Source organism: Lygodium microphyllum, chromosome 23 (genome assembly GCF_053477565.2).
Source record: "Lygodium microphyllum isolate KBCC chromosome 23, Lygodium_microphyllum_v1.1.10, whole genome shotgun sequence".
In the NCBI taxonomy this organism is placed as follows: Eukaryota; Viridiplantae; Streptophyta; class Polypodiopsida; order Schizaeales; family Lygodiaceae; genus Lygodium; species Lygodium microphyllum.
The window spans coordinates 118,886,906-118,914,696 of record NC_141157.1 but is presented as its reverse complement, the minus strand read 5'-3'; the positions used below and the strand labels follow the sequence as shown (position 1 = coordinate 118,914,696).

General features: G+C 43.0%; 1 protein-coding gene across 1 annotated transcript; it reads right to left on the bottom strand.

Moving 5' to 3' along the window:
- Positions 1 to 643: 643 nt before the first annotated feature.
- LOC148016668 (membrin-11-like) lies at positions 644 to 20,732 on the bottom strand. The gene is made up of 4 exons (XM_087663996.1): positions 20,096 to 20,732; positions 1,589 to 1,709; positions 1,292 to 1,450; positions 644 to 1,185 (listed from the first exon to the last, which is right to left on the bottom strand). Exons 1-4 carry the CDS (start codon positions 20,374 to 20,376, stop codon positions 1,024 to 1,026), a joined length of 723 nt encoding a protein of 240 aa, XP_087520122.1. The 5' UTR covers positions 20,377 to 20,732; the 3' UTR covers positions 644 to 1,023.
- Positions 20,733 to 27,791: the final 7,059 nt, after the last annotated feature.

Below are 27,791 nucleotides of genomic sequence, written 5' to 3'. Positions count from 1 at the left end.
TTGTGAAGCAAAGAGAGAACTTAGCATCCAAGCTCTAGCTAAGATTGGCTAGTTGGAGTGAGGCCATTCCAACCACCACAATTGCTATTGTGCGCATTTTGTTGGCTATCAAATCAACTTTGAGACAAGCAACAACAAATTACAGACACTCCGATTTCATTAGAAGGTGTGTCACTTGTCAAGCAAAGAGAGAACTTGGCATGCAAGGTAGAGGAGAACTAACTAGCTTGTGGGCCGTGAGACAAGCAACGGCAAATCACAAACCTAAGAATTTGAGTTAAAGAAGTTTAGAAATACAACAAGCGAAGCAAGTTTTGGGAAAGATTGAGAAGTGGTACAATATTTATTTCCGAGTTTTTAAGTATTTGCTGCTTGTAATTATCGAGCTCCTCTCACTCCGAGCATTTCTGCCATCTTAGTTCCAACTGTTGTGGCGCTTAAATCCTATCTAGATACCATCTTTGCCACTGACCTTTTATTTATTTATATTCAGGTAAATCGTTCCCTTTCATTAAACTTTTATTTATCTTATCAAGCCGTTGTGACTACATCACCTTGTTTAAGATGATAGCTTGTAGTATGCATCATCTCTCGTTACAAGCCACAGAGAGAGAGAGAGAGAGAGAGAGAGAGAGAGAGGCGGTTTGGGTTTTTCTGCAGACCTCAAGATTTCAAAAAATACAGATCTTTTTCCCTTCCATTGCGGCTCCTGTCACTGATATCCCTGCTTTACAGACATAAAATCGGCAAGAAGTTTGGGCCCCTCTTACACTATCTCACGTTTTTTGATCAAGCCTGCAGAATCTTGACTTACATGGTTCTTTCATATACACTACTAGCTCGGACTTTTAATCAAATCTTGCAGAAGCTCAGCTTTTATTACATTGATTGAAATGAATTCGTCGCAAAGAGTGCCATGAAACCTGTGCTCGAGGAAGGTGCTTCGTCTTGACTCATGCACAGGATATACACATTGAAGAAATGGTGTCATCGGATTACTGCTTTCCCAAAATTATAAGAAAATCAGCGTACCCAGAACCACACCATGATGACAATGACCACTGTGACAAGCATCCCCACATAAGATATCCATTTGTCAACTCTGTGCCGTCTCTCGATCAGCTTAAGCACAGAGTTTGACAAACCCACTGTGTTTAAAATATCCAAAGCTTTCCGCTGAGCACGCTGCACTAACAGACCTTTTGTAAACAATTCATGCTCACAAACTACAAAACACCTAAGCATGCAAGGCTCAAACTTGAAGAAACTTTCTGATACAACTATACCATACCTTTAACCTATCACGTTGTTGTGCATAACTTGATAGGACTGCCACCCCTGTTGCATATGCCTCTTCCAGCATTTGAGTAGAGTTTCTTGCTGACTGTAATGCTTGCATCTCCTCATCATACACCTGCAAAATTTGAGCTCCTTCACTTCCATCCCCACTCTGCAGAGAGAAAGAAGCACCAACATCATAAGATAGCAGTCCAGCAATTGAAAATTCAGATGCAGTATTCTCTGCCCACGGTACAGTACAAGTTCAGTAGGTTTATTAGCCAAGATAGACCATGGAAAATAAAACTACCGTTCTCTGAAAAAGCTCTGCTCTTTCCTTTGCTTCTGTTTGTCGACGTTGCTGCCTAAGTAGATACTTATCCAGTCCTGCTTTCAGGGCATCTGCTTCCTCAGCAACTTGTTCCACTTTTCTGCATGAATTCACAACAGGAAACTATAGTTTGTCACTGTTTAAAGTGGCATTTAACAACTACAGAACCATTTTTCCACTTTGAAAAATAAACTCAGGAACCTTCTTTCCACTCAACCAATAAATTGCCCAAAAATTTCCCAGACTATGCAACCCGCAGATATACCAAGTTGGAATCTGTGGGGCTGTCACAAGCATGTGAACTTATTCTTAGCTCCAAGCACCATGGACATTCCGTTAGCTGCACATCAGCATAGGCAGAACCTACCTTGGAATTCTAATGCCAAAGGTTAAAGAAACTTTCAAGTAAGGGCTATAAGGGTTAATGAGAAAGTTTGGGCTAAAACCATCAAAATCTTTTGAGCCAAAGCTTGGGAAGCCCATAGAATTTGAAAGTTTTGACAGCCAAATCAAAACTTTCAGCAGGCCATTTGCATGGAAACATGGCAAATAAAAGATACCATTTTCTTTTTTTTCTACTGATCCCTCCCTTACTCATCATTCTCAGCCTGATCTGGTTCCCTCACTGATGCCTCAGGCTGCGTGCAAGGATTGATCAGCCCACACTATTGTATACAGCATCAATCTTTAATCAATGTAGATTCCTTCTTCCTTTCCTGCTGGCTCTCTCTTCCTTTCTCTCTATGTTTGTGTTCCTCTTCTATTGCACTCTCTCACATGGTATCATCGCCAAATGAGAGGACACAGAGGTGACTCAAGCTGATCTGACCCTTCTAGACAGAAAACACAGCCTTCAACATCAATGTTTTGCTGCAAACAAAGGCTCTTTTCTGCAGGCAATTGCGTCTTCTCACCAAGCGGACCATCTACAATGGCTCCATTGCAATCCTATAGCTGATTTCCACTGTTTGAAGGGCTATCTACAGCAAATACGGATTTTCTAGGTATTTTGCAAGTCGTAGAAGATGTCTAATCACCAATTTGCAAGCTTAATGATTCAGATTATGAGCATTCTCATCATTGCTCTGAAAGACGACCAGATTATCATGAGGATTCTCACAACCGAGAAGCATAGAGGTCACCAAGTCCATTTTTACGACAGCCCTCTCCTTCCCAGTATGAGGGAACACTGACTCATGGGTAACCGCTGGAGTAACACTGACTCATGGTTAACCGCTAGAGTAGAGGTAGAAGGCTCAGATGATTTAGCTCCATCCTTCACTCCCAAACAAAGGTGAGGGTATTTCTTCCAACCTTTCTCCTCTGGATGTGTCCCCTTCCCACAGTATGGGCATTTAGGCTTCTCCAAGTCAAAGTCAAATCTTGGAAGACTCTCATGTAGTTAGCCTTTGACTTCCCTTTCTTCTTCTTCCCCCCTCTCGAACCTACAACAAAAGCTCATGTGGAGGTGGATCTACTAGCAACCTCTTTGGCATGCTCATCGTGCTCCAAAACAAGCGGGCAAGCTCCTCCTATAGAAGCTTCTCAGGAATCTTCAATGTAAGAAGGTTGGTGTAGAAGACATCAAACCGGAGAGATGGCAACTGAGTCAAAAGAATTGATATGATCCTTTGTGGAATGAGAATCATCAACAACGAGTATCCGCAATTTCTTCTTGAGTAATCTGGCGGGCAAATATCTTCTGGTGGTACAAAAAAGCAAGCTTTGTCCAAACTTTCGCTACATTTCACAACCTGTATACATGCACTAGGATAAAAGCTTGTAAGCTCATAAAGAGAAAAGATCGAGCTTGAGAGTTAAGCCGATCCCATAAGGCCGCACGATCCATCAATTATCCAACAATGGGATCCTCCATTGGATGGGAAATAGGGTGGGTAACAAACTCCCAAAGATAGAAGATATCAAGGATACACTCTACCTTAGACAACCAAAGCGAGTAGTTTGAACTATCAAGCCGGTTTTCTTTGGGTAAAAAAGGGAGTATCAGCACCTGTATAGAGGGTGCTATGGATGGCATATGGAGGCTAGCAAAACGGGCCTTCTAGAAAAGATGGAGAAAACAGGGAGGAGAGGGTTCTCGAATAAACAGGCTAGGTGACCTCCATTGTTCAAGATCCACATAATAATCTTCACGATAATCTTGCCACCGTTTGAAGGAGTTTTGAGAGTGCTCCTCGTTTTCTATCATCAAAGCCACGAAACTAGTTGTAAGACATCTTTAATATCCTACAAGACACCCACAAGAAATCTATGTTTGGGAAGTAGGCAATCCCAAAACAGGAGAAAACGGCTACAAGATCACAAGGAAGTCGATGTATAGGGTCCGCCTGGGGGAGAAATGCTGTCTCTTAGCACAAAAAAGCTATCATCTCCAAGCAAAAGGTTGCATTTTCAGCAAAATGCTGATGTGTCAAGGGCACCTCACAGTCTGGAGTGGTCTCCATGAGAAATCAGTTCTCTCTCTCTTAGGCAATGATACCATGTGAGTACATAGCGGAAAGAAAACATAAACATAGAGACAAAGGAACAAAGAGAGATTGCAAGAGAACAAGAAAGAAATCTACATTGAATAAGGAACAAATGTCGAATACACAAGGAGGACTAATTAGTCCCTACATGCAACCCACAACACCAAAGAGGGCACCACATCAGGCTGATGATGACTGCAACACTGGAGACGAGGCTGGGACAAGACTTCTTGTCAAGGGCTTTTCTCAACGGGCAAGCTTGGATTACTTTAAGACCTTTGCGCCTACCATAGTTGCACTCGTACGTAGTAGGTTATGGTACGTATCCGTATGGTTTCGTATAAAAAAATGGGTCGTTCTTGGCCACTGTGGAAAGCCTTTGATACTTTAGCCCACCCCCTTTTCAAACTATGCACTCCTCTGACAGAGTGCAACGATGCGGAAGCGTGGGACCAAAACTGAGAGAGAGTGAACACAAAGAGAAGAGAGAGCGAGAAAGAGATATTGAAACGCAGAAAATCTGCAGTGAAGAATGCTGTATAGGAATGCAGAATTATACACGGGTGCAGAGAGAATATCTGTGTATGTCCCCACCTTGAGGACCTCCATCTCCATCAGCCCGAGTGCTGTCTGTCACCAGCAGGCTATCTCTGTCAAATACAAGTGATAGACAACTGCTAGAAGGGCTGCTATAAATAGCAGTAAAGGCTAAATAATGACCAGATCCGCTGCATTAAATGCAGGCGACTGATACAGATCTGTCCAACTGCACCTGATCTGTATGACTACAAACTGCCACATGGCATCTATGCTGGCTGATGACGTGTCCTGCCTGCTGCACTGTCGTGCTCTGATCTCTTAGCTGTCCAGAAATTGACAATCTCTAACAACCCCTCTCAGATCTTGGATAGATCATAAGACTGAGGGTCTAGCATGCCTCCGAAGAAGAGCCTGGGGAAGCGCCTTCATGAACAAATCTGCAAGATTATCCTCTGTCTTGCACTACTTCACATCAATGGTCCCATCCAAAAGCTTCTCCTAAATGAAGTGGTACTGGATCTCAATGTGCTTTGTCCGGGCATGAAATACAAGATTTCGTACCAAGGCAATGTAACTCTCATTGTTGCACCGCAGAAGAGTAGGATAAGTCTGGGGGAAACCAAGCCCCTCCAACAAGTTTCGAACTCACACAACCTCACATGTGATGGAAGACGCCGCCCAATACTTCGCCTCAGTAGAAGAAAGGGCTATCGTGGGCTGTTTCTTGCTACTCCATGAGATAACAGCTAAACCGAAGGTAAAACAATAGCTTGTAGTAGACCGCCGGTGGTCCACATCGCCAGCCCAATCCAAGTCGCTCCAACCTGCAAGAACAAGATCTGAAGCATCTGTACCTACGGAATAAGAAATCCCTAAGTCAAAGGTCCCCCTCAAATACCGAAGAATCCGCAAGGCAGCCTATCAATGCACCTGTTTGAGTTCACTCATGAACCCCACCAAAAGACCTACAACAAAACAAAGATCACATGTGTTGAGTAGCCAAATCAAGGATCCAATCAGCTGACGGTAGCGGGGAGCATTCGTCAAGGGAGAAGCTGAGAGTGAAGTGGCCTTCCAGTTCAAATACATAGGAGTAGAAATGGTTCGACAAGCCTCCATATCAAAAGTCACTAAGAGCTCCTAAATGTATCTCTACTGAGAGATAAAAATCCCCCTCTGAGACTAATAAATCTCATGACCCAAGAAGAAATGAAGATTCCCCAAGTCCATCATCTCGAACGTCTGATGTAAAGCTGTCTTTCTCTCTTCGGCCTTCTGTGCATGGTCACCTGTAAGAATCAAATCAACAACATACAACACAAACAACACACGAAAAGCCTCGGAAGTGTGTACATAAAGTTGTGGATTAGCCTTGGAGCACCGATATCCCAACGTTGACTGTAGGAACGAGTTAATTTTCTCGTTCCATGCACGTGGAGCCTGCTTTAGGTCATACAAAGCCTTCTTCAATCTCTATACTTTCCCATCCAAGGATCCAAAGATAGGAGGCTGCTCTACATAGATCTCCTGCTTCAAGTCACCATTGAGGAAGGCCGACTTCACATCCAATTGATAGACAGGCCATCTCCTATGGCCAGCCAAGGCAAGAACAGCTCGAATAGTCGCCATACGAGCAATGGGGACAAAAGTATCATGGAAGTCAATCCCTGGGTGCTGAGCAAAACATTTAGCAACAAGGCGGGCCTTGTGCTTGTCCAAAGAACCACCGCTACGATACTTGGTCTTGAAGACCCACTTGACGCCAATCACCTTCTTGTGAGAGGGACGAGGCACAAGGTACCAAGTGCCATTCCTCTCAAATAGTCTCCAACTTGGCTTCCATAGCTCTCCAAGAATGGTCAAACTGCAAAGCCTCCTTCACGGAAGTGGACTCTCGATCCTGCCTAACACGGGTCATCAAACAATAGTTAGAGCAAACAAGCTCCATAGAATGTGCATGGTTCCTCCGTGACCTTCGCAGCCCATCCTACGGTTCCCACTCCTCAAGGATCCTCTCGATCCTTGAATCTCGGAGTGTGTCACGGACCCAACGAGGAGGAGGTCGGATATCTCCTTGTCGCTCTCCATCTGCTGAAGACTCAGGTACATCCACCGACAGAAGCTCCACTGGGGTGGCCGGTGGAAGAGAAGAACACTCTGAATCAGAAAAAGAATCTCCATCAAGAGGCTCTGGCTCCAAAGGAACTGTCTCGAGAGCCCAACTCTCCCCTGGATCTCAAACGGCGAGGTGCTCCTCACTCCCCTCTGTAGTTGGAACTTCCACGAGCCGTACATCTCCGCTCGTTTAGACATCTCGCTTGAGACTGAGAGCTATAACCAACAAAAACTTGTTGTCGAGAAGCCGCCTCAAACTTGTCACACTGCGTCTTCAGGATGTGCACATAGGTGTCACACCCAAAGATCTTGAAATAGAAGACATCAGGCTTAGTCCCAAGGTAAGCCTCAAAAGGTGTCATCCTGTCAACAGCCAAAGTGGGAGATCAATTGAGGATGTGAACTACCGTAGCCACTGCCTCAGCCCACAGAAACTAAGGTGTCTATCGGTGCTCCATCATGGTGCCTGCCATCTCGATCACACTTCGATTCTTCCGCTCCAAAATGCCATTCTCTTGAGGAGTGTTGATATTAGCAAAAGCTTGGTGAATGTCCCTATCTGCACAAAAACGGGTAAACTCGTTAGAAACAAATTCACCACCCTTATCAAATCGCAAGGTCTTCAGTCTTCGGCCAAATCGGTTCTCCTCGAAGAGAAGCCAATCCTTGAAGTGGGAGAAAGCCTCCAACTTCAACATCAAGAAGTAGGTCCATGTCATCCTACTGTAGTCATCTACGATCAACATGAAGTAGAAGCTCCCTTTCAGGGACTCAGTCCTCGTCGGACCACAAAGATCTATAGACACGAGCTTTGTTGGAAATCCCATCCTGATGTTGCTTCCCACGAATGCACGAGACACATGGCTACTAGCTCACCATTACGTCCGGCAAACCTCAAACAAGCGATCCTCTTGCGACACCTTCCGAAGATACTTTAATTTGTAAATCTCATTCTCCTCATACCCTAAAGAGAGAATCTTCCGCAATCCAGGATCAAGAACTCAAATGGCATCACTATCAAACTCCACCAAGAGACCAAGAGAGTAAATCTTATGGAACGAAAGCAAATGATACCCTAAACCTGGCACATGTAACACCTCCGAAGTGTGGACACCAGCACGTCCATCTAAAATCAGCTGCATCTCACCCCGTGCAGCAATAGACACAAAAGAGCTATCTCCAATGAGAATCTGCCCACGCGAAGGTCGCAAATGGGCAACACCAATTGTCGCAAGAGTTATGTGTCGTGAGACACCACTGTCCACTATCCACTCTCGAGCTTGGAAAGCTGTCAAAAAGCATCAGAAGTCTTAGATGTAGAGTCCTTAATGACCGCTAAGTGGAAAAAAGCAACTGATGAGGGTGCAGCCACCGCTCCGGAATCCATCATGTCCTTCTTCTTGGTGTCCTTCTTGTCCTTATCAGGGCAATCCTTCTTCCAATGACCGGTCTTACCACAAATATGGAATGTCGATTCTTTCTCTTTGTCCTTCTTGGATTTGTTGTCTTCCTCCTTCTTTTGGTCCTTCCCCTTCTTCTGAGAGGCTTGACCAACCAATTGCCTCCGATTTGGAAGCATTCTGTCTCTTCAACTAGTCCTCTTGGTCCAAGACCATAAGAACCAACTCTTCCCATCGAAGAGTTGACTCCCACCCTGATGCAATAAGAGCCGAATAAAAGGTATCGAATCGTGGCGACAACTAGGACAATAAAGTGATCGCCATGTCTTTGGAGAAAATGGGCTTCCCCGCATTTTGAACCTACATCTGAAGCTACTAAAGCTTGTTGATGTGTTTCCGAAGCAAAGAAGACTTATTTACGGACAAGGTCCGCAACTGCACCTCCAAAGAAACCCTCTTTATCAGGGTCATCCGCTTATACATCTAGTTGAACTGCAGCCACATCTCTCGAGCCACCCTCAAGTGCTCGATGTGAGCTATCGTGGGTGTAGTACAAGACAGAAGAAGAAAAGAACGAATCCTGGTATTCAGTTACTCCCAGTGAGACTGGGCCTTGGTCAACTCCACACGAGCATTTGAAGAGAGTTTGGACTCATCTCTCGCCGAGGGCCGATTAATCTCCTCCATCGCAAGCTCCGCCAAATCATAAGAACCCAAGATGGCCACCATCATCACGCACCAAATGCGGTAATTGTCACCATCGAGCTTCTGATTTAATGGAAGAGCCAGTAGGGGAGGCACCTTCATGTCCATGATCACCTGGAACTCCAAATCTTTCTCTGTAGACATTTTCACCAAAAATGCCAGCACACACGCAAAAGTAGCCCCCTCTCACTAGACATTTTCACCAAAAATGCCTGCACACACGCAAAAGTAGCCCCCTCTCACTGTGAAGATGCAACTTGCTAGGGCTCTTTCTGTTGGAAATAAAGGGCCATCGTGCCTTTTATATGTGCACGGGTGTGAACACACCCTTAGCACATTGTACTTTCATACATATATCTATCTAAAAACCTAAAGTGGTACACTCGTCATTGTACCGAAAAACGTGTTCACCCTCAACTCTACTCTCTTGCACTCTCTGTCTCTCTCACAACGTCCAACGACTGTCTACCTCGATCTCCGTGCCTAACCTTGCCCTATAAACTAATATCACCCTAAAAACTGGTATCAGAGCTGGCAAGAGAAAGCCAAGGTACTGCAGAGGTTCGACGAGTAGCAGTTGAGAGCAAGTCGACAGGAGCAACGGCCAGTTGACAGACTGATGAGCGTGCGACGAGCTGGGTGAACAGGCGACGAGCTGGACAGGTCACTCGCGTGACCAAGCGGGCAACAACTACACGAGAACAACAGTCGTCGGCTTCAGCGGGCGCTGACGGCTTCAGCGCGTGACGACTGCGTGACTGGTGACGGGCGCGGCAGTTGCATGACGGGCGACAAGGGCAACCAGCGTGAACGGCGAACAAGGCGGCGTGACGGTCAGGCGACGCGACTACAGCGGGCGTTGACGAGCGCGACCAACCAATGGGGTTCCTGGCTCACGGTGACGCCTGGCAGGTCAACAGACCCGTCATAACTTTTCAAAAAAAAATCCTTTTTTTTAATTTCTTATACCCACTAACAGGGTTTCGCACGCGTAAGCACAAGATCTCAGATCTGTGCAAAATCGGCTCAGAAATTTGGGGCTTTTCTCAAATCTGGGGATCTCAACACAGAATTGGATAATCTAACTCAGAAATTGCAAAGTAGGTACACATTTGCCCGGGAATTTTGGGGCTTTTTACATTTTAGTGAAATTCTTTAGATTTCACTGAAATTAGTGTACGCAAGACTTGGAAAATTTGGGAATTTATCCAATTTTGGTGCGAGCAAGGTGCAACAATGATATTTGTCTCAGAAATTGCAGGAATTTGTGGCATTTTGTCCCCGACATTTGGGGCATTTCATGTACATGCAAAATTGGACTGAAATTGACCCAAATTCTCGACATTGAGGCACATTGGACCCCGTGCAATTTGGGGCTTTTGCGATTTGGGCAAATTTTCTGCAGCATTTGGTCATTTTATGTACATGCAGGTTCAATTCCGCACAATTTGGATATCAACACTTGGTAACATTTGGGGGTTTTGCTGAAATTGCTTTATTTAGGCAAAATTGGACAGTCCTACGCATGACAGAGGAAATGCAGATGTGTGTTTGACGCTTTGAGCACAGAATTTTGGGTTATGCCCGTGGATACATGTACAACAGACATTGCAGCTGAAATTTTGGGATTTCTCATGTAATGTGATGCACATGCCCTTTGGAACAGCTGTAATCAGTTGGATAATGCTGTAGCACTTGGTTTGGTGCTTCTGAAAACTTAATTACAGATCTGAAATCTGTACTTTTGCGCAGTCATTTATTGCTAATTGGTACTTTTTTGTACCTTGGTCACTTGGGTAACAGTTTGGGCCTGCATTTACTGGTTTTTTGGTCACATTTGGGCTGAAAACCATAGCTGGCAGCTATGACAGCAGTAATTTGATGCATATAAAGAAGCTTGAAGACGCACATAATTTTGCAGTTTGGCAAAAACAGTGCTACAATATCCTATTACAAAAGAAGCAAGCAAAGCTGATCAAAACCAAAGGGGCAAAGCCCGCGGACATGGATCAGGATGATTGCGATGAGTTGAATGAGCTTGCACGCTCAACCATAGAGCTATCGATTTCTGATGCCCTGCTCTTCAACATTGAAGGTTTGGATTTTGCATATGCTATATGGACTAGACTGGAAGAACTGTATGCATAGAAGAGTGCTGCAAGTAAAGTGTATTGGCTGAAAAAGCTTATGGATTTGCGTATGAAAGAAGGTACAGCAATGTCAACTCACTTGAGGGAGTTTAACTCCATTTTCAGCCAGCTGGTTGCCTTGAAGTTCATGATTGATGAGGAATCTAAGACTACTTTCTTGCTTTGCACTCTACCAGAGAGTTGGGATACATTCAGGACTGCTATGAGCAATTCTAATGTGATCCTTTTGTATGCTGATGTAGAGAGTGCTCTACTTATGGAAGAGATGAATCGGCAGAACAATGCATCCAGTAAGTCTTCCAGTGCTTTTCATACTAGGGACAGATCATAGCAAAAGGACAAATGTGATGGCAAGGGACACAGTAAATCACGTGGCAAAGATGTTGAATGTCATCATTGTGGCAAGAAGGGTCACTTTAAACGTGACTGCTACAAATGGAAGAAAGAGAAAGAAAAAGGCAAGAAGACAGATGATTGCAAGGAAGAGAAGGACAGTCAGCCTAAGAACAACAGTGTAAAAATTCAAGAGGTAAATGTAGTCACTCATGACAGTGACAGTGGGAGTGATGTACTCTGTCTCCTCACATTTTGGTGCACATGCTCTACTTGCAGATACAGATGATGACATGCATACCTGGATTCTTCATTCAAGTGCTCCCTTTCATGTCACCCCTCATCGTGAGTGGTTTTCCGCCTATACAAGGGGTCAACACGGTGTTATCCATCTTGGGGACCACTACGCATATGAGATTGCAGGTATTGGCAGTATGCAGTTACAATTTCAGCATGGCTCTGTCTTTACACTTCAACATGTACGGCATGTACCTCAGCTCAAAAAGAGCTTGATTAGGACAGGGCAGCTAGATGATGATGGTTTTCATACCACCTTTGGTGATGGAAAATGGAAGATCTGTAAGGGATCTAGGGTTATTGCCAGAGGTTGCAAGAGCGATACCTTTCAGATGTGCTTACTTGGCCTTGCTTTGGTGTATTTCCAAAGAAGTCCTATCGGCACTTACCTCTTGCGGGACATCTTTCAGATGTGCTTACTTGGCCTTGCTTTGGTGTATTTCCAAACACTTTCAGATGTGCTTACTTGGCCTTGCTTTGGTGTATTTCCAAAGAAGTCCTATCGGCGCTTACCTCTTGCGGGACATCTTCTAAAGTATGGAAGAACTTGCAGCTAATGTACGCGGCACCTTCCACTATGAGGGCAATCACTCTTTATGGACAACTCCAACAAAGTTCGTTCGAGGCCAAAGATACTATTCAATCTTTTCTACTTCATCTGACCCAAATCCAAGACTAGCTTCGGCAAATGCACTCTGTCCTTCCAGATGCTCATCTTATTGGACTCCTACTCTCCAAGCTCCCTCCGGTGTTCAATGGAGTAGCGAATGCTATGAGGACCCAGACATCATCGACTCCTGTTAGTTTTACACATATGACCTCGATGCTGCTTGAGCATGAGGCATCATTGCGATTACAGGGGAGGCTTTCATCAGGTTTTAGAGAGGCTCTTACAGCTTCAAAGAGGGGTTCGAAGAAGACGAAGTCAAAGACCCAGTGTTACCACTGTAGGAAGAAAGATCATTTACGAAAGAACTGCAAAGAGTTAGCAGCTTCCAAGAAGAAGGAGAAGAAGACAAAGCAGGATGTGGACTCCGACGACGAGTCATCAAGTGCCTCTGACTCAAACTCCGATCCTCCAGCCAAGGAGAAGTCCAAGGCGTGGAAAGGACCAGCTTCTTTGGATCGCAAGAAGGGATTGATGGCCCCTTCCTCAGCTACTTTCTAGTGATAGTGATGATGACATCCCTCACGACTCTCTAGTGCTAGAGAGGGAGTGTGAGAGGGTGGTGAGATGGGACAGCCGCCCCTAATCTATACATCTATACAGATGCATAGGATCCAAACAGGGACTTCCCTAACGCATTGATTGAAGTCTAACAGGTTCAAATCTTGGAGCTAGCATTGACATCCACATTCCTCATGGGTTGTTTATTTGACAGAGAGTGGGCTTGGCTCCTAGTCTTGAGCTCACACGAGGGAACACTTTGGCGGTCTGGCCAAAGGCGAGGAATCCATGGTCACCTATGTTCCAGAGGCATTTTCGACAAGATGGTCATGTATGCTACTAAAACCAGCCTTCCTTCTCGGATAGGGTGGTTTAACCTGATTAAGCACTTAATTACAGCAATAAATAAAGACACAAAGACATTGGGATAGACACAAAGATATGCTATGATCTTCTCTATTTTCAGAACTTGGTACAATCGACATCAACATCAAGTTCTCTACAAGGCACCTTGGTGGTGGCTTGATCACCCCCACTGCTTGGGTATCCATGGTTCTACTTGATGGTTCTATATTGTATGGTTTATGATTCATTCTCATCGTACCATTGTATTGTATCAGATTACCCATGATCTGAGAGAGGGTGTTTGCAGACATGTCAACTCATGTGTGAGTCTGTGCATGCAGAGACTAGGGATATTATTTAGGATATTAAGGCATTTTTATTTGTGTCATTTTATGGTCATATTGAGCATTTTTTTGCTGGCCAACCTAATCATTTTGAGGACATATTTTTGTCATATTTATTCAAGCTTTTCCTCCTCAATCAATCGGTCACTCATCATCACTTGTGGATCTTCTGCTCGGGAGAGGAGCCAGTGTCAGTGCCCACGCAGTCAATGACTCACTGTTGTATGCGACTGTCTCGTGTTGGATATATGGATTCCATTTCCCGAGCATACATCTAAGTTCTCATCTCTATTGTGTTCTTCAGTGTTCTTTCTTTCCCTTTCTCTTTTGTCTTGTGTTTCAGCAATTTATTACAGCATATGTTTACGCTTCTATTGATTGCTTCACTTCTGACGAGGGGGACAAGCTCTTGAGTATCTCCTCGGTACAAGGGCTGGCACGGTGAGCTAAGTGCATCTCATGTTGCTATCCAATCCAAGTGACCTCTCTCTAGTGTGAGTAGAACTGCCACTAACTAAAGGCATTGGTTCGTCGAGTGAAACCGATCTCATATGCCCTCTATACGGATACCGCTCTTGGCCTCATGATCCCTATGTTTGTATGTCCCTGAACCAATACTTCCCCTTGATAATACTTTGTTAGCACGATCTATCGTACTCTATCCTGTGCAATTGCCACTAGTAAGGATGCTCTGACTCTCTAGATCTTCAATATGTAGCAGTCCAATCTCTAATCTAGTGTGCTCCTCATTGATTATATGATCTACTGCCCCTAGAACAATGTGTGATATCTCTCATGTTTGGGCATATGCACTACATTTGCATAAGAAATGCTCCTCCATCTCTACCTCCTCAAGGCATAGTCATATCCTCTCCTTCTTGGGGACTCATGAAGCTCTACTTACCTCTATCTCGAGTTGGTGTGATGAAACTAAGGTGGCCTGTGGCAACTTGTATGGCATGTGGTATGTAACAATCCATGTACAAGAGTTAGACAATGAATCCATCCTCGATGAGACTCGTGAAAAGATCTCTATAGTATTGCATCTTCGTGGGATGGGGATCAAGAGTGCAAGTCTCGTATGTATGTCTCCAACATAGGTCCTGCCCAATGATCAAGTTCCTCTCTGTCTGGATCATACAAGAAGGGGGGCAAGCTCTATTACCAAGTTTGTCAGCTCATGTGTGAGTCAGTGCATGCCTATCAAGGTTGGGCACATTGCCTTTTATTTAGGCAATATTTTAGTGATTTTTGTGTGGCATTTGTGGCATTTTATGCCAATCGGCCAACAAGGCTCCTCCCTCTCCCATTCAGTCATCATCATTCTTCAAGTGGTCTTCCTCTTGGAGAGAGGAGCTAATGCCAGTGCCCATGCAGCCAGTGACTCACTGTTGTATGCGTCATTCTCGTGTTTGGTATATGGATTCCATTTCCCGAGCACATCTATGAGTTCTCTTCCTTTGCAATGTTCCTCGGTTTTCTTTCTCTTCTATCTTGTGTTCAGCAATTTATTTCATTGCTGCACCACTTCTGACATGGTATCAGATTGCAAGATCTAGGCTCATGCTGTTGTGTTTCTCTGCTGATTTCAGGTCTTACCCTTCTCATTGCTGATCAAGTGGCAGTCTACTGCTACTCCCCGACCTGTGTGCTGCCTGTCCAACCTGCATTCGCTGCATTTAATGCAGCGTCAGCCTGCATTTACCCTATCAATACCTGTGTTTTCAAGCTGCACTACTGTTTCTTCCCCCGGCAGCTCCTGCACTGCTGACACTTATAATTTTTGCTCAGCATATCTGCATTTTCAGCAATTGCCCTTCATTTCTGACCAGATTTTTTATTACATTGTAAGTGAACTCTCATTTTGTGAAGTCTTTGCTGTTGGTTTGGCTATATTCCCTCTCCGTATACCCTCTATCTTCTCTTCTCCTCTCTATGGCTCCTCCATGCACTTCTACAGATGATAAGTTAAATGAACCTAACTATCTTACCTGGAGTGATGTGATAAAAGGCTGGTTTGTGCAGAAGCGGATTTGGTACATTGTATGTGGAGCTATTCCTCGGCCTTAGCGTCCTTTTCCTGATGTGATAAAAGGCTGGTTTGTGCAGAAGCGGATTTGGTACATTGTATGTGGAGCTATTCCTCGGCCTTAGCGTCCTTTTTCTCTACCCAAAGATTTTAATGAGGACAACCATGAGGAAGCTATGCTTACATGGGATTCAAACAAAGCATGTGCATACTCTACACTGATTGGGTGTATTTCTAAAGAAGTCCTACCAGCGGTTACCTCTTGTAGGACATCTCCCGAAGTATGGTCGAAGCTTCAAATGTTATACGAGGCACCTTGCACCATGCATGCAGTGACCCTTTATGGAAAGCTTCAAAAGATGAAGTTTGAGACTAAGGACACCATTCAGTCCTTTTTGCTCCGTGTTACATAGGTACAAGACTAGCTTCAACACATGCAATCTACCCTTCTAGAGGCACATCTCGTGGAAATGGTACTCTATAAGCTTCCCCCAAAGTTAAATGGAGTGGCCAATGCTTTGCGGGAGCAGATCTCATCTACACCTGTGAGCTTTACACATATGTCCTCAATGCGGCTTGAGCATGAGGCCTCTTTGTGTTTATCGGGAGCAGATCTCATCTACACCTGTGAGCTTTACACATATGTCCTCAATGCGGCTTGAGCATGAGGCCTCTTTGTGTTTATAAGGGAGGCTTTTGTCTCATTATGGAGGTTTCATTGAGGCCTTTACAACTTCAAAGAGGGGTGACAGGAAGAAGTCAAAGGCCCAATGTTATCACTATGGTAAGAAGGGAAACTTGTGGAAGGATTGCAAGGAATTAGTAGCCTCACGGAAGAAGAAGCAAGATGCGGACTCCCCCAATGAGTCGTCCTCTTCCTCAGACTCTGACTTCGATCCTCCAGCCAAGTTCACAACTCTCCAGTGCCAGAGGGGGAGTGTGAGAGGGTGGTGAGATGGGACAGCCGAGCCTTATCTATACAGGTATACAGGTGCACAGATTCTAGAGAGGGACATCCCCAATGCATCAACCAAAGTTTCGCAAAGCTAGGATTGACGTCCAAGTTCACGATGGCCAAGGGCAAGATTGGCTCCTAGTCCAAGCTCACATGAGGGGACACTATGGCGCTCTTGGCTAAAGGCGAGAATCCATGGTCACATATGTTCAGAGGCGTTTTTGACAGGATAGTCTTGTATGCTCCTGCATGACATTGTTGATGAACACAAAGATATATTATGACTCTTCTCTATTTTGAGGAGTTAGTACAATCGAAATAGACATCACGTTCTCTCCAAGGCACCTTCGTGTTGGCTTGATCACCCAGTGCTTGGGTATCCATGGTTCTACTCTGGTGGTTCTTTGTTGTATGGACTATGATTACATTTATTTCTTTTCAGTCTTGAGAGTCGTCGACTCTAGATCCACCATATTCAAGGCATTGCACATAGCAATCTCAGAGACAATCTCATAACAAGAAAAAAAAGGAAAACTAAGATGGAATAAACTCTAAGCTCGTACAACTCATAAGAGCTATAATTACAACACAGACTTCCATTATAAAAATAGAGGATAACTAAATCCCATTACAAGATACATTTATTTCTAGGAAAGTGGGGTGTAGAACTCCCAAGTGTCTATTTTTTCTCCTCGATTCACTTCCCACTTTTATTTCTTCATGTCTCTCTGACTTTGGCTAATTCTATTGGTCAATTTTTAAGCTAGAGTGGGGTCAACTCATCCACTATCTATACTTGAGTCCCTTAAAGGACTTAGTTTTCTTCATAACAACCACCTTCTCTATCATATCCATGCTGGCATATCCATATAGCTGACTTTTCCTTGTGCACCTTTTGGGATAATGCTAATCGGCTCTCCCAAATCTAAGAAAGGGACAACCTTGCTTAACTGTGTTAAATGTCTATTTCTAGAATGAAATCTTGTTCAAGCTCTACATCAAAATTCTCCCTATCCCATCCAATTGAGAGAGCAACAATCTTAATCTCTGTCTCTCTTGTTACTTTCAATCCTCTCATTCTCCTTGATTATTGACATAACGTCTTCACAAAAAAGCGTTGAATCAAATGAGTTCACTTGTTGTATCTAGTTAGCCAATTCTGCTTATAATGACTCTAATATGGACTCTTCATTTGCTTTTTGTTGTTTGTTATTCATGCCTTGCAACTATTCTTATAATTTTTTTCCCCTTCTTGAACATTTCTTGTTGCATTGATGCCAACTCTCCTTGAACTTTCTCCAACTCCTACAAGAGGTAAAACTCCCAAAGTGAAGGCGTTGCTGCTGGGAGAGAAACAAAGAGGGGCACAAAGAGAGAGAGAGAGAGAGCTTACAACCTAGAATTGTAATGTGTACCGATAACACCGTGCTTCAATTATCTCTTCATCATGCCTTGTTCATCACATCTGTTGAATGTTGCACTACTTATTGTACCACAATTCCCCACAAAAAAACCTAAATTTGTTTTAGGATTATCCAACATATAAAATTTATTTTCATACTTACCGTGCTCAAATATATACAAACATATGAAAAAAAAATTGCACGTATATGGAAAAAACTAAGACCCCCTTTGGGCGAATGGATAATCATGGTTCCAAGAGAGCTTTCTTTTTAGTCTATGAAGATGGTGAGCCAACCTGACCAACATACCAAATTATTAACCTTTGCTAGTTAACCAAGGATTATTTCCTTTAAGGTTGGATTGGAGATGCTACCCCCAAACATTACCAAGATAGGCTAGCCCAACCCCCTTGGACCCAAAATTGGGGTCATTGATAACTTCCACACCCTGCAACTCGATGTATTGGGCCTCGAGTTACTACCGACTTAGTTGCTCTATCTAACACATATAACTCAAGACCGGATCAATCTTGAGATAAAAATGACGCCTAAGAGCCTCCAATGAAGGAGAGACTTAAGAAGACACTACATGCTTCCAAGGAAGAGGTGCTTGAGACATTATCCATTAGTTGTGATAGCCATGTAAGATACATTTCAAAAGAGCGTTGGCTCTAAAACCATGTGAAGATATGTTGCGAGTTACTAAGAAAACATTGAGAGTCAAAAACAACTAAAGCACATTGAGCTCGGACAAGAATGCAAAACACAAAAGAAGAGGAACAAGCTTATGAATGAAGGAATGCTAAAATGAAATGAATGAAGAGAGTACAAATGTGTGGGTCCTCAAGAAGCGGCACTATCCAACAATCATTGATTCTCATGGAAGCGAGCTTGAGGAGAGTGTTGGAGAGTGTCATCCTCGGTGTATCTAGAGTGCAACAAAACCACCAAGAATGGCGTCGATGCAATAGACTAGAGTTGAGGGTGATGAAAATGCAATAGTCACGAGCCGGTCAATGATGAAGATGATGCTATGGAGCAGGTGAAAAGAAAAATGCAGCCAACATGAGAGTGACAACTATTGTAGCTGATGTGAGGAAACTGGACAGCAGCCTCAAACAGAAAATGCAGATTTCCAGAGGCTTAAGAATGACAGCAAGAGTAAGGAAGAACCACCGATCATCTGGCGGCAGCTTTGGCAACAAGTGTGGCAGGCTGGCAGCATGGGTGAGAACATAGGACAGCTGGATGGCAGCTTTTGGGCCTAACATAGAAGGCAAATGATGAGGTAATGGCCGTGAATGTGGGATAAGGAATGAAAGTGGTATGCACACTGAGTCCCTACTTTTAAGACACATTACAGCCAGAAAAAATGCATTTTTGGAGTTGTTCGACAAGCCAAAAGAAATATGATAATTTAGGAGGCAACTTTAGGTAGCTCAATAGAAACTCCCAACGACCACGTATTTGAGCTATAGCAATTTGACAAATAAACTCATTTTACAACTCCAATCCTCCTAGAGAAGGTTGGATGGGAAGCTCTCCTTTACAAGGCACCAACCTTTTAACAAGCTCACAGCAACACACGTGAGTAGAGAAAGCCTACAAAGTAGAGAATATGGTAGCTAGCAAAGGAAAAGTGAAAGTAGGCATTACAGTTTTCTCAATGCAAAAAATGCAAGCAAGTACCTCACCAATTTGCAAATTAGTTTCAAAAGATCTGCTCAAAGTCCCTCCTTCCCACTGCCCAGGCATTGTTTGCTCTGTTCAAAGCTCCAATAGAGATTCAGGGGCTTTCACTTGCACAAGGCCATCTATCTAGATTCTTCTATTAAAGAAACCTCTCTATAACATTAGACAAAACTAGCAACCAGATCTGACTCATCCAAGCTCGCAAGAATGCACAACTATTAATGGAATCCAAGAATGTGACGCATTTCGCATGGCAAGCTGCAATGGGGTTTCTTTACAAGAGATCTGATGATACTTGTGAGCGGACTTCTCATAGCACGTGAATACCAAAACAACAAGAAATCGAAGAGGACACGTTGGAATAGAGAAAGTGACACATTCTGTCAAGCAAGGTGCAATTTGGTTTCTTTACAGAAGATCTGGTGATACTTATCTCCGTAACAGTTCTCATAGCATGCGCATAACCTAAGAGACAAGAAATCAAAAAAGGAGAAAGTGAAAGAGAGAAAATGAAAACCAACCGTTTCCAGAGGTCACGGTGGGGCTTTGCGATTTGCGTGCGCCACAGGCGATCCATGTCCGCACTGTACTGTTGCAACTTTGTGAGTTCCCGTTTCATCTGCTGGGAGAGATCTTGAGATCCATCCTGAACGATAAGGCTACCGGCACTGGAGCTGCTAGTCCGGCCGCTGATGCTTGAAGGCGCCGGCTCGAGCCTCTCTAGCCTCTCGAGGCCTTCACGCAGGAAGAGGAGAGAGTGCTTGGCCTGCTGATAAACCTCAGAGAGCGTGGCCCCTGACATGTGTGTGGGAGACGGGCTTGCCTTGCGTTTGTCTTATGTTTGATTCTTTCTTCAGGACCGACCTGGGTCGTGAGATGTTGTTGTGAAACGGGAAGGAGAAAATCTGCGAGCAGACGAAAGAGGAATCGCGTCTTCCACTACCTCGTAGCTCCAAAGAGGTAGTCAGACAAACAAACTATACGTAAACTGTGTGTTTTTTGTCCGACAATGCCGGGAAGCCTTATTGGTGATTCGTCTCGGCTTCTACGTTTCGAACGCGTTACAGCCTACCACCTAGGATTTTAACTACTTTTCCTTGGCCACCAAGCTCCTAGCGTCATTGCAGAGCTCCTGAGGCTACACCTCGTAGCCTTGTTGCATGTAGAGTTTATCTACAAGGATAACGAGGGAATTGTAATCGGACCCAAACACCACTGCCCTAGAGTAGAGTGTGGTTGTACTCAAACTCCACACAGGTACACGTCGATATTTTACTTTACAGTCAGCGTCCAATGTAAAGTGTTCGACAAGGTCAAAGCAATGAAAACAAACACCAAGATACTCAACCAAGGACATTCTCAAATGTGTATTGCAAGCTGAATCCAATACAACAATCTTGACACTGACAGAAATGATAGTGACAAAATACTCAAGAACAATCGATAAAGGGACAACAAAATCTCATATACTCAAGGCAACTAGTGATACTACATAGACAACGACAGTACTACTGTTAGAAGTCATGACTCAGGACATACAAAAGAGATAACTTTGCTATTGTTGTAGCACTCAACATGCCAGTCAAAGGACTGGTTGAAGGGACACACTAAAAATCCAACAATTGAGCTTTGATCCCTCGATCTTCTCTCGAACCTTTTGCTTGGGCATGTCTCTCCCTTATATAGCCTGCTACTTGCTACAATATTCCCTCCATCCATATACCGTGTCAATTGCTCTTGCACTTGTCAGGCTTATAAATGTGTTGCTGGTAGTCCTTGCTTTAGATATTGCTATTATCGTCGCCTTCAACATTGGCATGCATAGTGGACATAGACCCACAGAAATAACTTGTCGCTCACTAATGTCGCCTTCATCCTTTATGTCAAGTGCATCATCTTGTTTGAGTTGATCTTGGCGCAAAGGTGGGGTGATGAGGGCCAAAGGAGGGATGGGAGGCAATAAGAGGTGAGGTGGATTGGGATTGGGGGGAGACCAAAGGCAAGGTGCTGCAAAGCTGGGAGGTTGGGGTCATCGTGAGGAGAATGGGTTGTATTGGAGGTGGTGATGCTGCAACTAGAGATCCATCCGAGTCCAATGGGGAGGGTGCAGGATGTTGTGGAAGATAAGCTCGGCCATGAGCTTTTACAAGTAGATGGCAAGCTAGGACAATTTGGTGAAGGGCGGTGTGGTAGCAAAGGAGGTGTTGTCCGGGCTTCTGAGGATTGCCGGAGTGGGGCTAGGAGGCTTGTTGTCTTCTTGAGGCTCCTCCTTCCACCATTGGTTCTTTTGGCCCTTAAACTTGAGGAGTGCAACTTTGGCGAAGAGATTCATGGCAAAGATAAACCTTTTGGGTGATTTGGAAGATTGGCTTCCTGGGGTGGCTAGTCTTGCTCCGAGGCCTGCTTGTCAGTGTCTTTCTCTGTTTGGTCCTCCTTTTTGAGGACTTAGCCTTCAAGGCACTCCTCCACCATGTCTTCGTGAGGGTTGGGGTTGGGCCTGTGCAAGGGTTCAATCTCAAGTTGAGACTGGGCAACAGCCATTGCAAGTATCGAGAGCTAACAAGGTGGAGTAAGGAGAGCAGGTGGGGGGAATAAGAGAGTAAAGTGTTGTTTGTACATCACCTTCATGGTTTTGATATTGAATGGTCGGTCAGCGAGACATTTCACCTCGACAAGCAGGTGGTTACGAAAGACATGGGCCTAGGTAATGGGAGAAGAAGAAGGGGAGAAAAAGAGAGAGGCTACCTTTTGGAGACATTGGACACCTTGGCTATTAGAATAATGTACTCATATAAACATGTACTTAGAGAATATCTAGAAAGACAACATCTAGAGATTTGAGAGAACTATATAAGATAGATCTAGAACATGTGGAGGATATATATGTACTCTCAACTATTGCAATGCAAGTGTGTAAACAAGTGAGCAATACAAGTGTGTGATTCAGTCTCCATCTCATTGTCTCATTATCTCTCTCTCTTTCTCTCACAATCACTTTCACTACATGGTTTCAAGAGCACACCAAGCTCTTGAGGGCCTAGGTTATTAGCTTCCCGACTTTTGTCTACTGAATTAATCCTTAGATTTATTTCTTTCATGTAACCAAAATCAATTATTTTGTATGTAGATTAGTAGGATTTGAATCTACGTCGAGGTAAACTAACCTTGTCCACGTGCACCTTATCCTCATTATCTTTATCTCATTTTATCATGTCCACCTACTTCTTGTCTATTCTTATCATCTTCATCTACTCGTATTCTTTATTATTACCTCTTCTTAAGAGTGAGTGAGATATTTGTCATCTTTATTAGTGTTGTTATCCTTACCTCATCTTATCTCCTCTCTCTACCTACCTTCCTACCCCTTTGGTCCTTTGCCATATTAAGGTCTAAACCCCTTCTCTCTCACCCTCATTTCTAGCCCACCCATCCATTACCCATTAAAGTGATCTTCCACACACACATATTGTCTATCCTTTCTTAAACCAAACTCACCCTCTTCACCTTGAGACATTGAGCTATCCATGCCACATATACATCACCCATTTCTAATCTACCTCGAGCCTTTACATTACCTCCCATTTTCCTCCACTTTTATTTATCCCTATCCACAAACCTTGTCTTAATTTTATCCTCACTCACATAGACTATCTTATTACTTTTTGCCAACACACATAGACTATCTTATTACTTGATCAGCTTCACATTTTTCAACAAGTTTTTGCATCTTTCTCACTTGCTTTGTTTCCTTTTTCCTTATCTTCTCTTGTTCCCGCCAATTAAGCTTCATACCAGCTTGACTTCTAGTTACTGCTAAGACCATTGGTTCCTCTTGACATTCCTCTATTTCAAGAAAATTAGAACAATCAAAATGAACATGCATACTTGCAACATTAATATTACATGTCACCTCCTTTGCCTCTTCTTGAACCTTCTCTTGCCGAATTTTCCTACAACCAGTAGTTATTGTACCATTAGGGACTTGCCTTTTCTCATCTTGGCTAGGTGACTCTATAAGAACTGTTGCAGTCGGGCCAGGTGGATGTTGTTGATGAGATGCTCCTGCAGGTCTTCTATCATTGTGGGACCTTGCTGGCATTCCTTTCTCAGTCCTATTCCTTGCCCAAAGTTCACAGTTTGGTCCAACAAAGTGTCGTTGACCTCCATAATAGCGGTATGCTCCCGTTTGGGTAGTTTACTACAACTAGTTGATATAATTTGATTTACTACAGCTGGTTGATATAGGTCTTGGTCTAGCCTGCATCACTGGCATCCATTGTGCCATCTTGACATTAGGATTATACTAGCAAGTCCTAGTTTCATGGCCCTTTCTCTGACATATCTCACAATGTTTTTCCTTCTTCTTACTTTGAGAAATACCCAAATCTTTTAGCTTTTGTTTTATCATTTTATCTAACTTGCTATCCTCTGACTTCTTCTTATCTTTATCCTTTGGCTTCTTCTTTTTGGTCTTGGCTGATCCCGATTTCTTCTTTTTCTTCTTATGCCTCCTCTTGCTAGAGTTATCCTCATCAGAGTCACTTGAATCATCGTCTAAATCTGAGCTGTAATCACTATCCTCATCATCACTATCTATGTCTGAATCTGATTCTGAATCTGCATCAGAATCTAAGTTCGAAGAGTCCACATCTTTATTATTCTTAGATGTAGAGGTAGCAAGTCTTTTTTCCACTCTCATAACTGCCCTAATCAATATATCGAATGTATCATTCTGACCCATCTCAACATTGGCAATGGGATTCCGAATATTACCTCTCAAGTCCTTTATAAAGTAGTTGATTTGCATTTCCACTAAAGGTGTATCATTAGCATCCAACCTATTCAACAGGTTTCCGAATTTCTGGGCATAGTCCTCCACTAACATAGTCTTTTGTTTGATCTTCTTGATCTTCCTTAAAATATCTCCTGGAGTTTTGTCCTTATGAAACCTGCCTAAAAATGTTGTTTTTAAAGCATCATATGAATTGAAGGTTACCATACCATAACTGGCAAACCAATCCATAGCCTTTCCCTGGAAGGTGGTACGAAACTGTTGCTTTTTTTAATGATCCCTATACATTTGGTTGAATCCACTTGTTGTCCACCTAGTCTCAAATTGGGCCACATGACAATCAGGGTCTTCTTTTTTGTTTCCTAGAAACTTAGAGGATCTAACCTTTGCGTTAACAATCTGATTTCAATTCATTATGTTTGGCTTATGAGGCCTCCGCAATGGTAGTAGAGGATTAAATTTTAAAGACTTATTAGATTGAAGGGTTGTACCTCTCAGTAAAACTAATCTCCTAAGCACTCTATGTTGCAGTCTTTTGAGTGCATGCTTAGGACGAGTTTCTTCATCTTTAGGTGGTAATGATGGTTCCTCGTCTTTCGAAACATTAGGTGAAACTTTAGGAGTCGAATGAGTTGGAAAAGATTCTTCAGAACCATCAGGAGAATTATAAACGGTTGTTGTACCCCTAGAGGGACCCACATCCTGATCACCCTGACTATTAGGTACAGCCTATTCTTCATCCAGCATGCCTAATGCTGCAACAACCTCTGCATCATTAAGAAAGACTTCCTACTGTTGTTGCCTTGCTAATGCCTCCCTTAATTCTCATGATCTGCTCTTAGTAAGAATAGGGTTGGAATGATAAGGGTAATTGCCTGACATAAATGCTACCCATAAAAGGCGCATGATACATCGTCAATGCCATCAGCATTCGTGTCGCCTAAATCTCTTAGGAATTGATTCCAGATCTACATCTAAATCAAGAAATCATTTTCTTGAGATTGGTAGGATCACGAAAGTGTTATGGCTTCTTAGAATGCCATAACAATCAAGACACATTATTCTGCTTGAAAACACCACATTTTTGCAAATAACTTCGTGAATAAATTTGAAGCTATTGATACCATATAACATTTAGGAAATACATCCAAACATGAAGCACATATCATATTCAGCAACATAGAAATGTTGTCAATCAAATGTTACATTGTTTACTATCACCATAGCCATCATTAGTTGAATAACTTGAAAGAGATCAACATTAATACTCAGGGAACAACCAAATAACAATAGGATCAAACATCGGCAGCCATTTCAGGGCGCTATCTCCAATCATATTTCATTCTTGATCATACAACAACTGCTTGAATACAACTACCTGGCATTTTAGACTTGCGCCCTGACTTTCAGGTGAAAGATCATACAAAAGATAAAGCCTGCTTCATACGTGTTGATCCAAAAGACTACATGCACACTAATTCTAAGGTATAAAATAGTGTTATTCAAGTCCTAATATGTATATTTCTCAAATCATCCAAATATACTGGCCTTCCAAAGGAGGGGAAAATAACTCAAAAAGTTCAAAGAAATACATGAGCATATTTGCACAAACTACTTTGTATGGATAAAAGAGCACATTGACATTGAGTATTACTAAAGATATTATGTGCAACTCTTGGAGTCCTCTCATGCACAACTCTCGGAGTCCTCTCAAAGATATCATACTTGAAATACATCATCAATCACTTGCTACTTACATTTCCATATTCATCAACAACCTTCCCAAACATCATGTTACAACCACCTTCTCAATCTCTATATTACTATGATATCTAGTAACATTGGGATCATATTTTCATCTACAAACATGCTCTCACCATTGTTTCACTCCATCACTGTCAAGTTCCAATCGCAATACATCATCTATCTACATGATGAGCCCATCTCTTATGAAGTCTATCATGAAGTAAACTATGGTGATCAACTCTTCATCAAGGCATCCATCAACCAAAGCCCAAAGATTTCATCATCAACTTACATCCCTTAAATCATTGCAAGCAAATATTGATGTATATCTTCTACAACAACAAGGATAAGGTCTCATGCTATACTTATCATTGTAATCTTACTAGTATTGTAGCTAAGATGATTAGCAAAAAGTCATTGTACTGCAAAAGGACATCCTATTTTCTTTTGAGAAGGGAGAAAGAATGTTAAGATATATTGTTAACCTTTTCTAGAGAGGGGGAATGTTAAAATGTTAGAATGTACTCATATGAACATGTACTTAGAAAATATCTAGGAAGACAATATCTAGATATTTAGGAAAACTAGATAAGATAGATATATAACACGTGGAGGATAGTTTAGCAAGAAAACTTACTATATCCACAACTTTATTGTATATATGTGTGTGCTCTTAGCTATTGCAATGCAAGTGTGTAAGCAAGCAAGCAATACATGTGTGTGATTCGTTCTCCATCTCATTGTCTCATTGTCTCTCTCTCTTTCTCTCACAATCACTTTCATTACAATGGCTTGTAGGCATAGGGCTTCAACCAAAAACTTCAAGGTGTTGTGCTTGGATTTGTGGGGGTTGACAAGGTTTTTTAGCCAGTATTCCTTATCCAGCATGGGGCTAAAGACTTCTTTGATGGATGCAATGGAGAGCGTTTGTGAATTGGGGTTGCCATGGCTAGGTAGGCACAACTCCTCCTACAATTGCTTGGTGGATAGGGTATATTTGTGACCTTGAACATGGATTATGGAGCCTGAGAGGAGTTGCTCTAGGATGGATTGGGTGGCAAGGTAAACTAGGGTTATGCTCCATGGTAGGTTCTCAAAATTGATAAGCTACAGGGAGTAATCCAAGGCTATGCATTGGCAAGGGCCTCGAGGGTAGGAGGGTTCTTGTAAGCTAGAAAGTAACCAGAAGTGAAACCAGATTTGTGAAACAAGGTGATGAGCACAAGTGTTAGATAACAAATAAGGGCGTTGAAAGAGAAAAACATTCTTAAAATGCCATTGAGTTAATGTGAAGAGACTACGACCAACGCATGTACGCCACATCAGCAAAATAGACCGTAAAAGGGCACGATGAAAATGGGTTTTACAACATACCATGTCACTGTCGGGGGTATCAACAAATGAGTGGGGTTTATAAATGAATCCCATGTCACCATGATTGGTAACCTTTGAATCTAAGTTAATGTGGGAAACTAGTGAAAGACAATATTTGGAATTCGAGCACGAAGGAGTTGTGATGGAATATGATTTTATGGAAAATGGGCACCAAAAGCCTTTAGCATAATAATGATGCAACGAGAATCCATTGATGGGCTTTGGCAGTAGTTCACCTTATAAATTGGGCAGATATAGAAAGAGTTACTTTTGAAATTATGAAAGACCCAAAAAGCACTACTTCA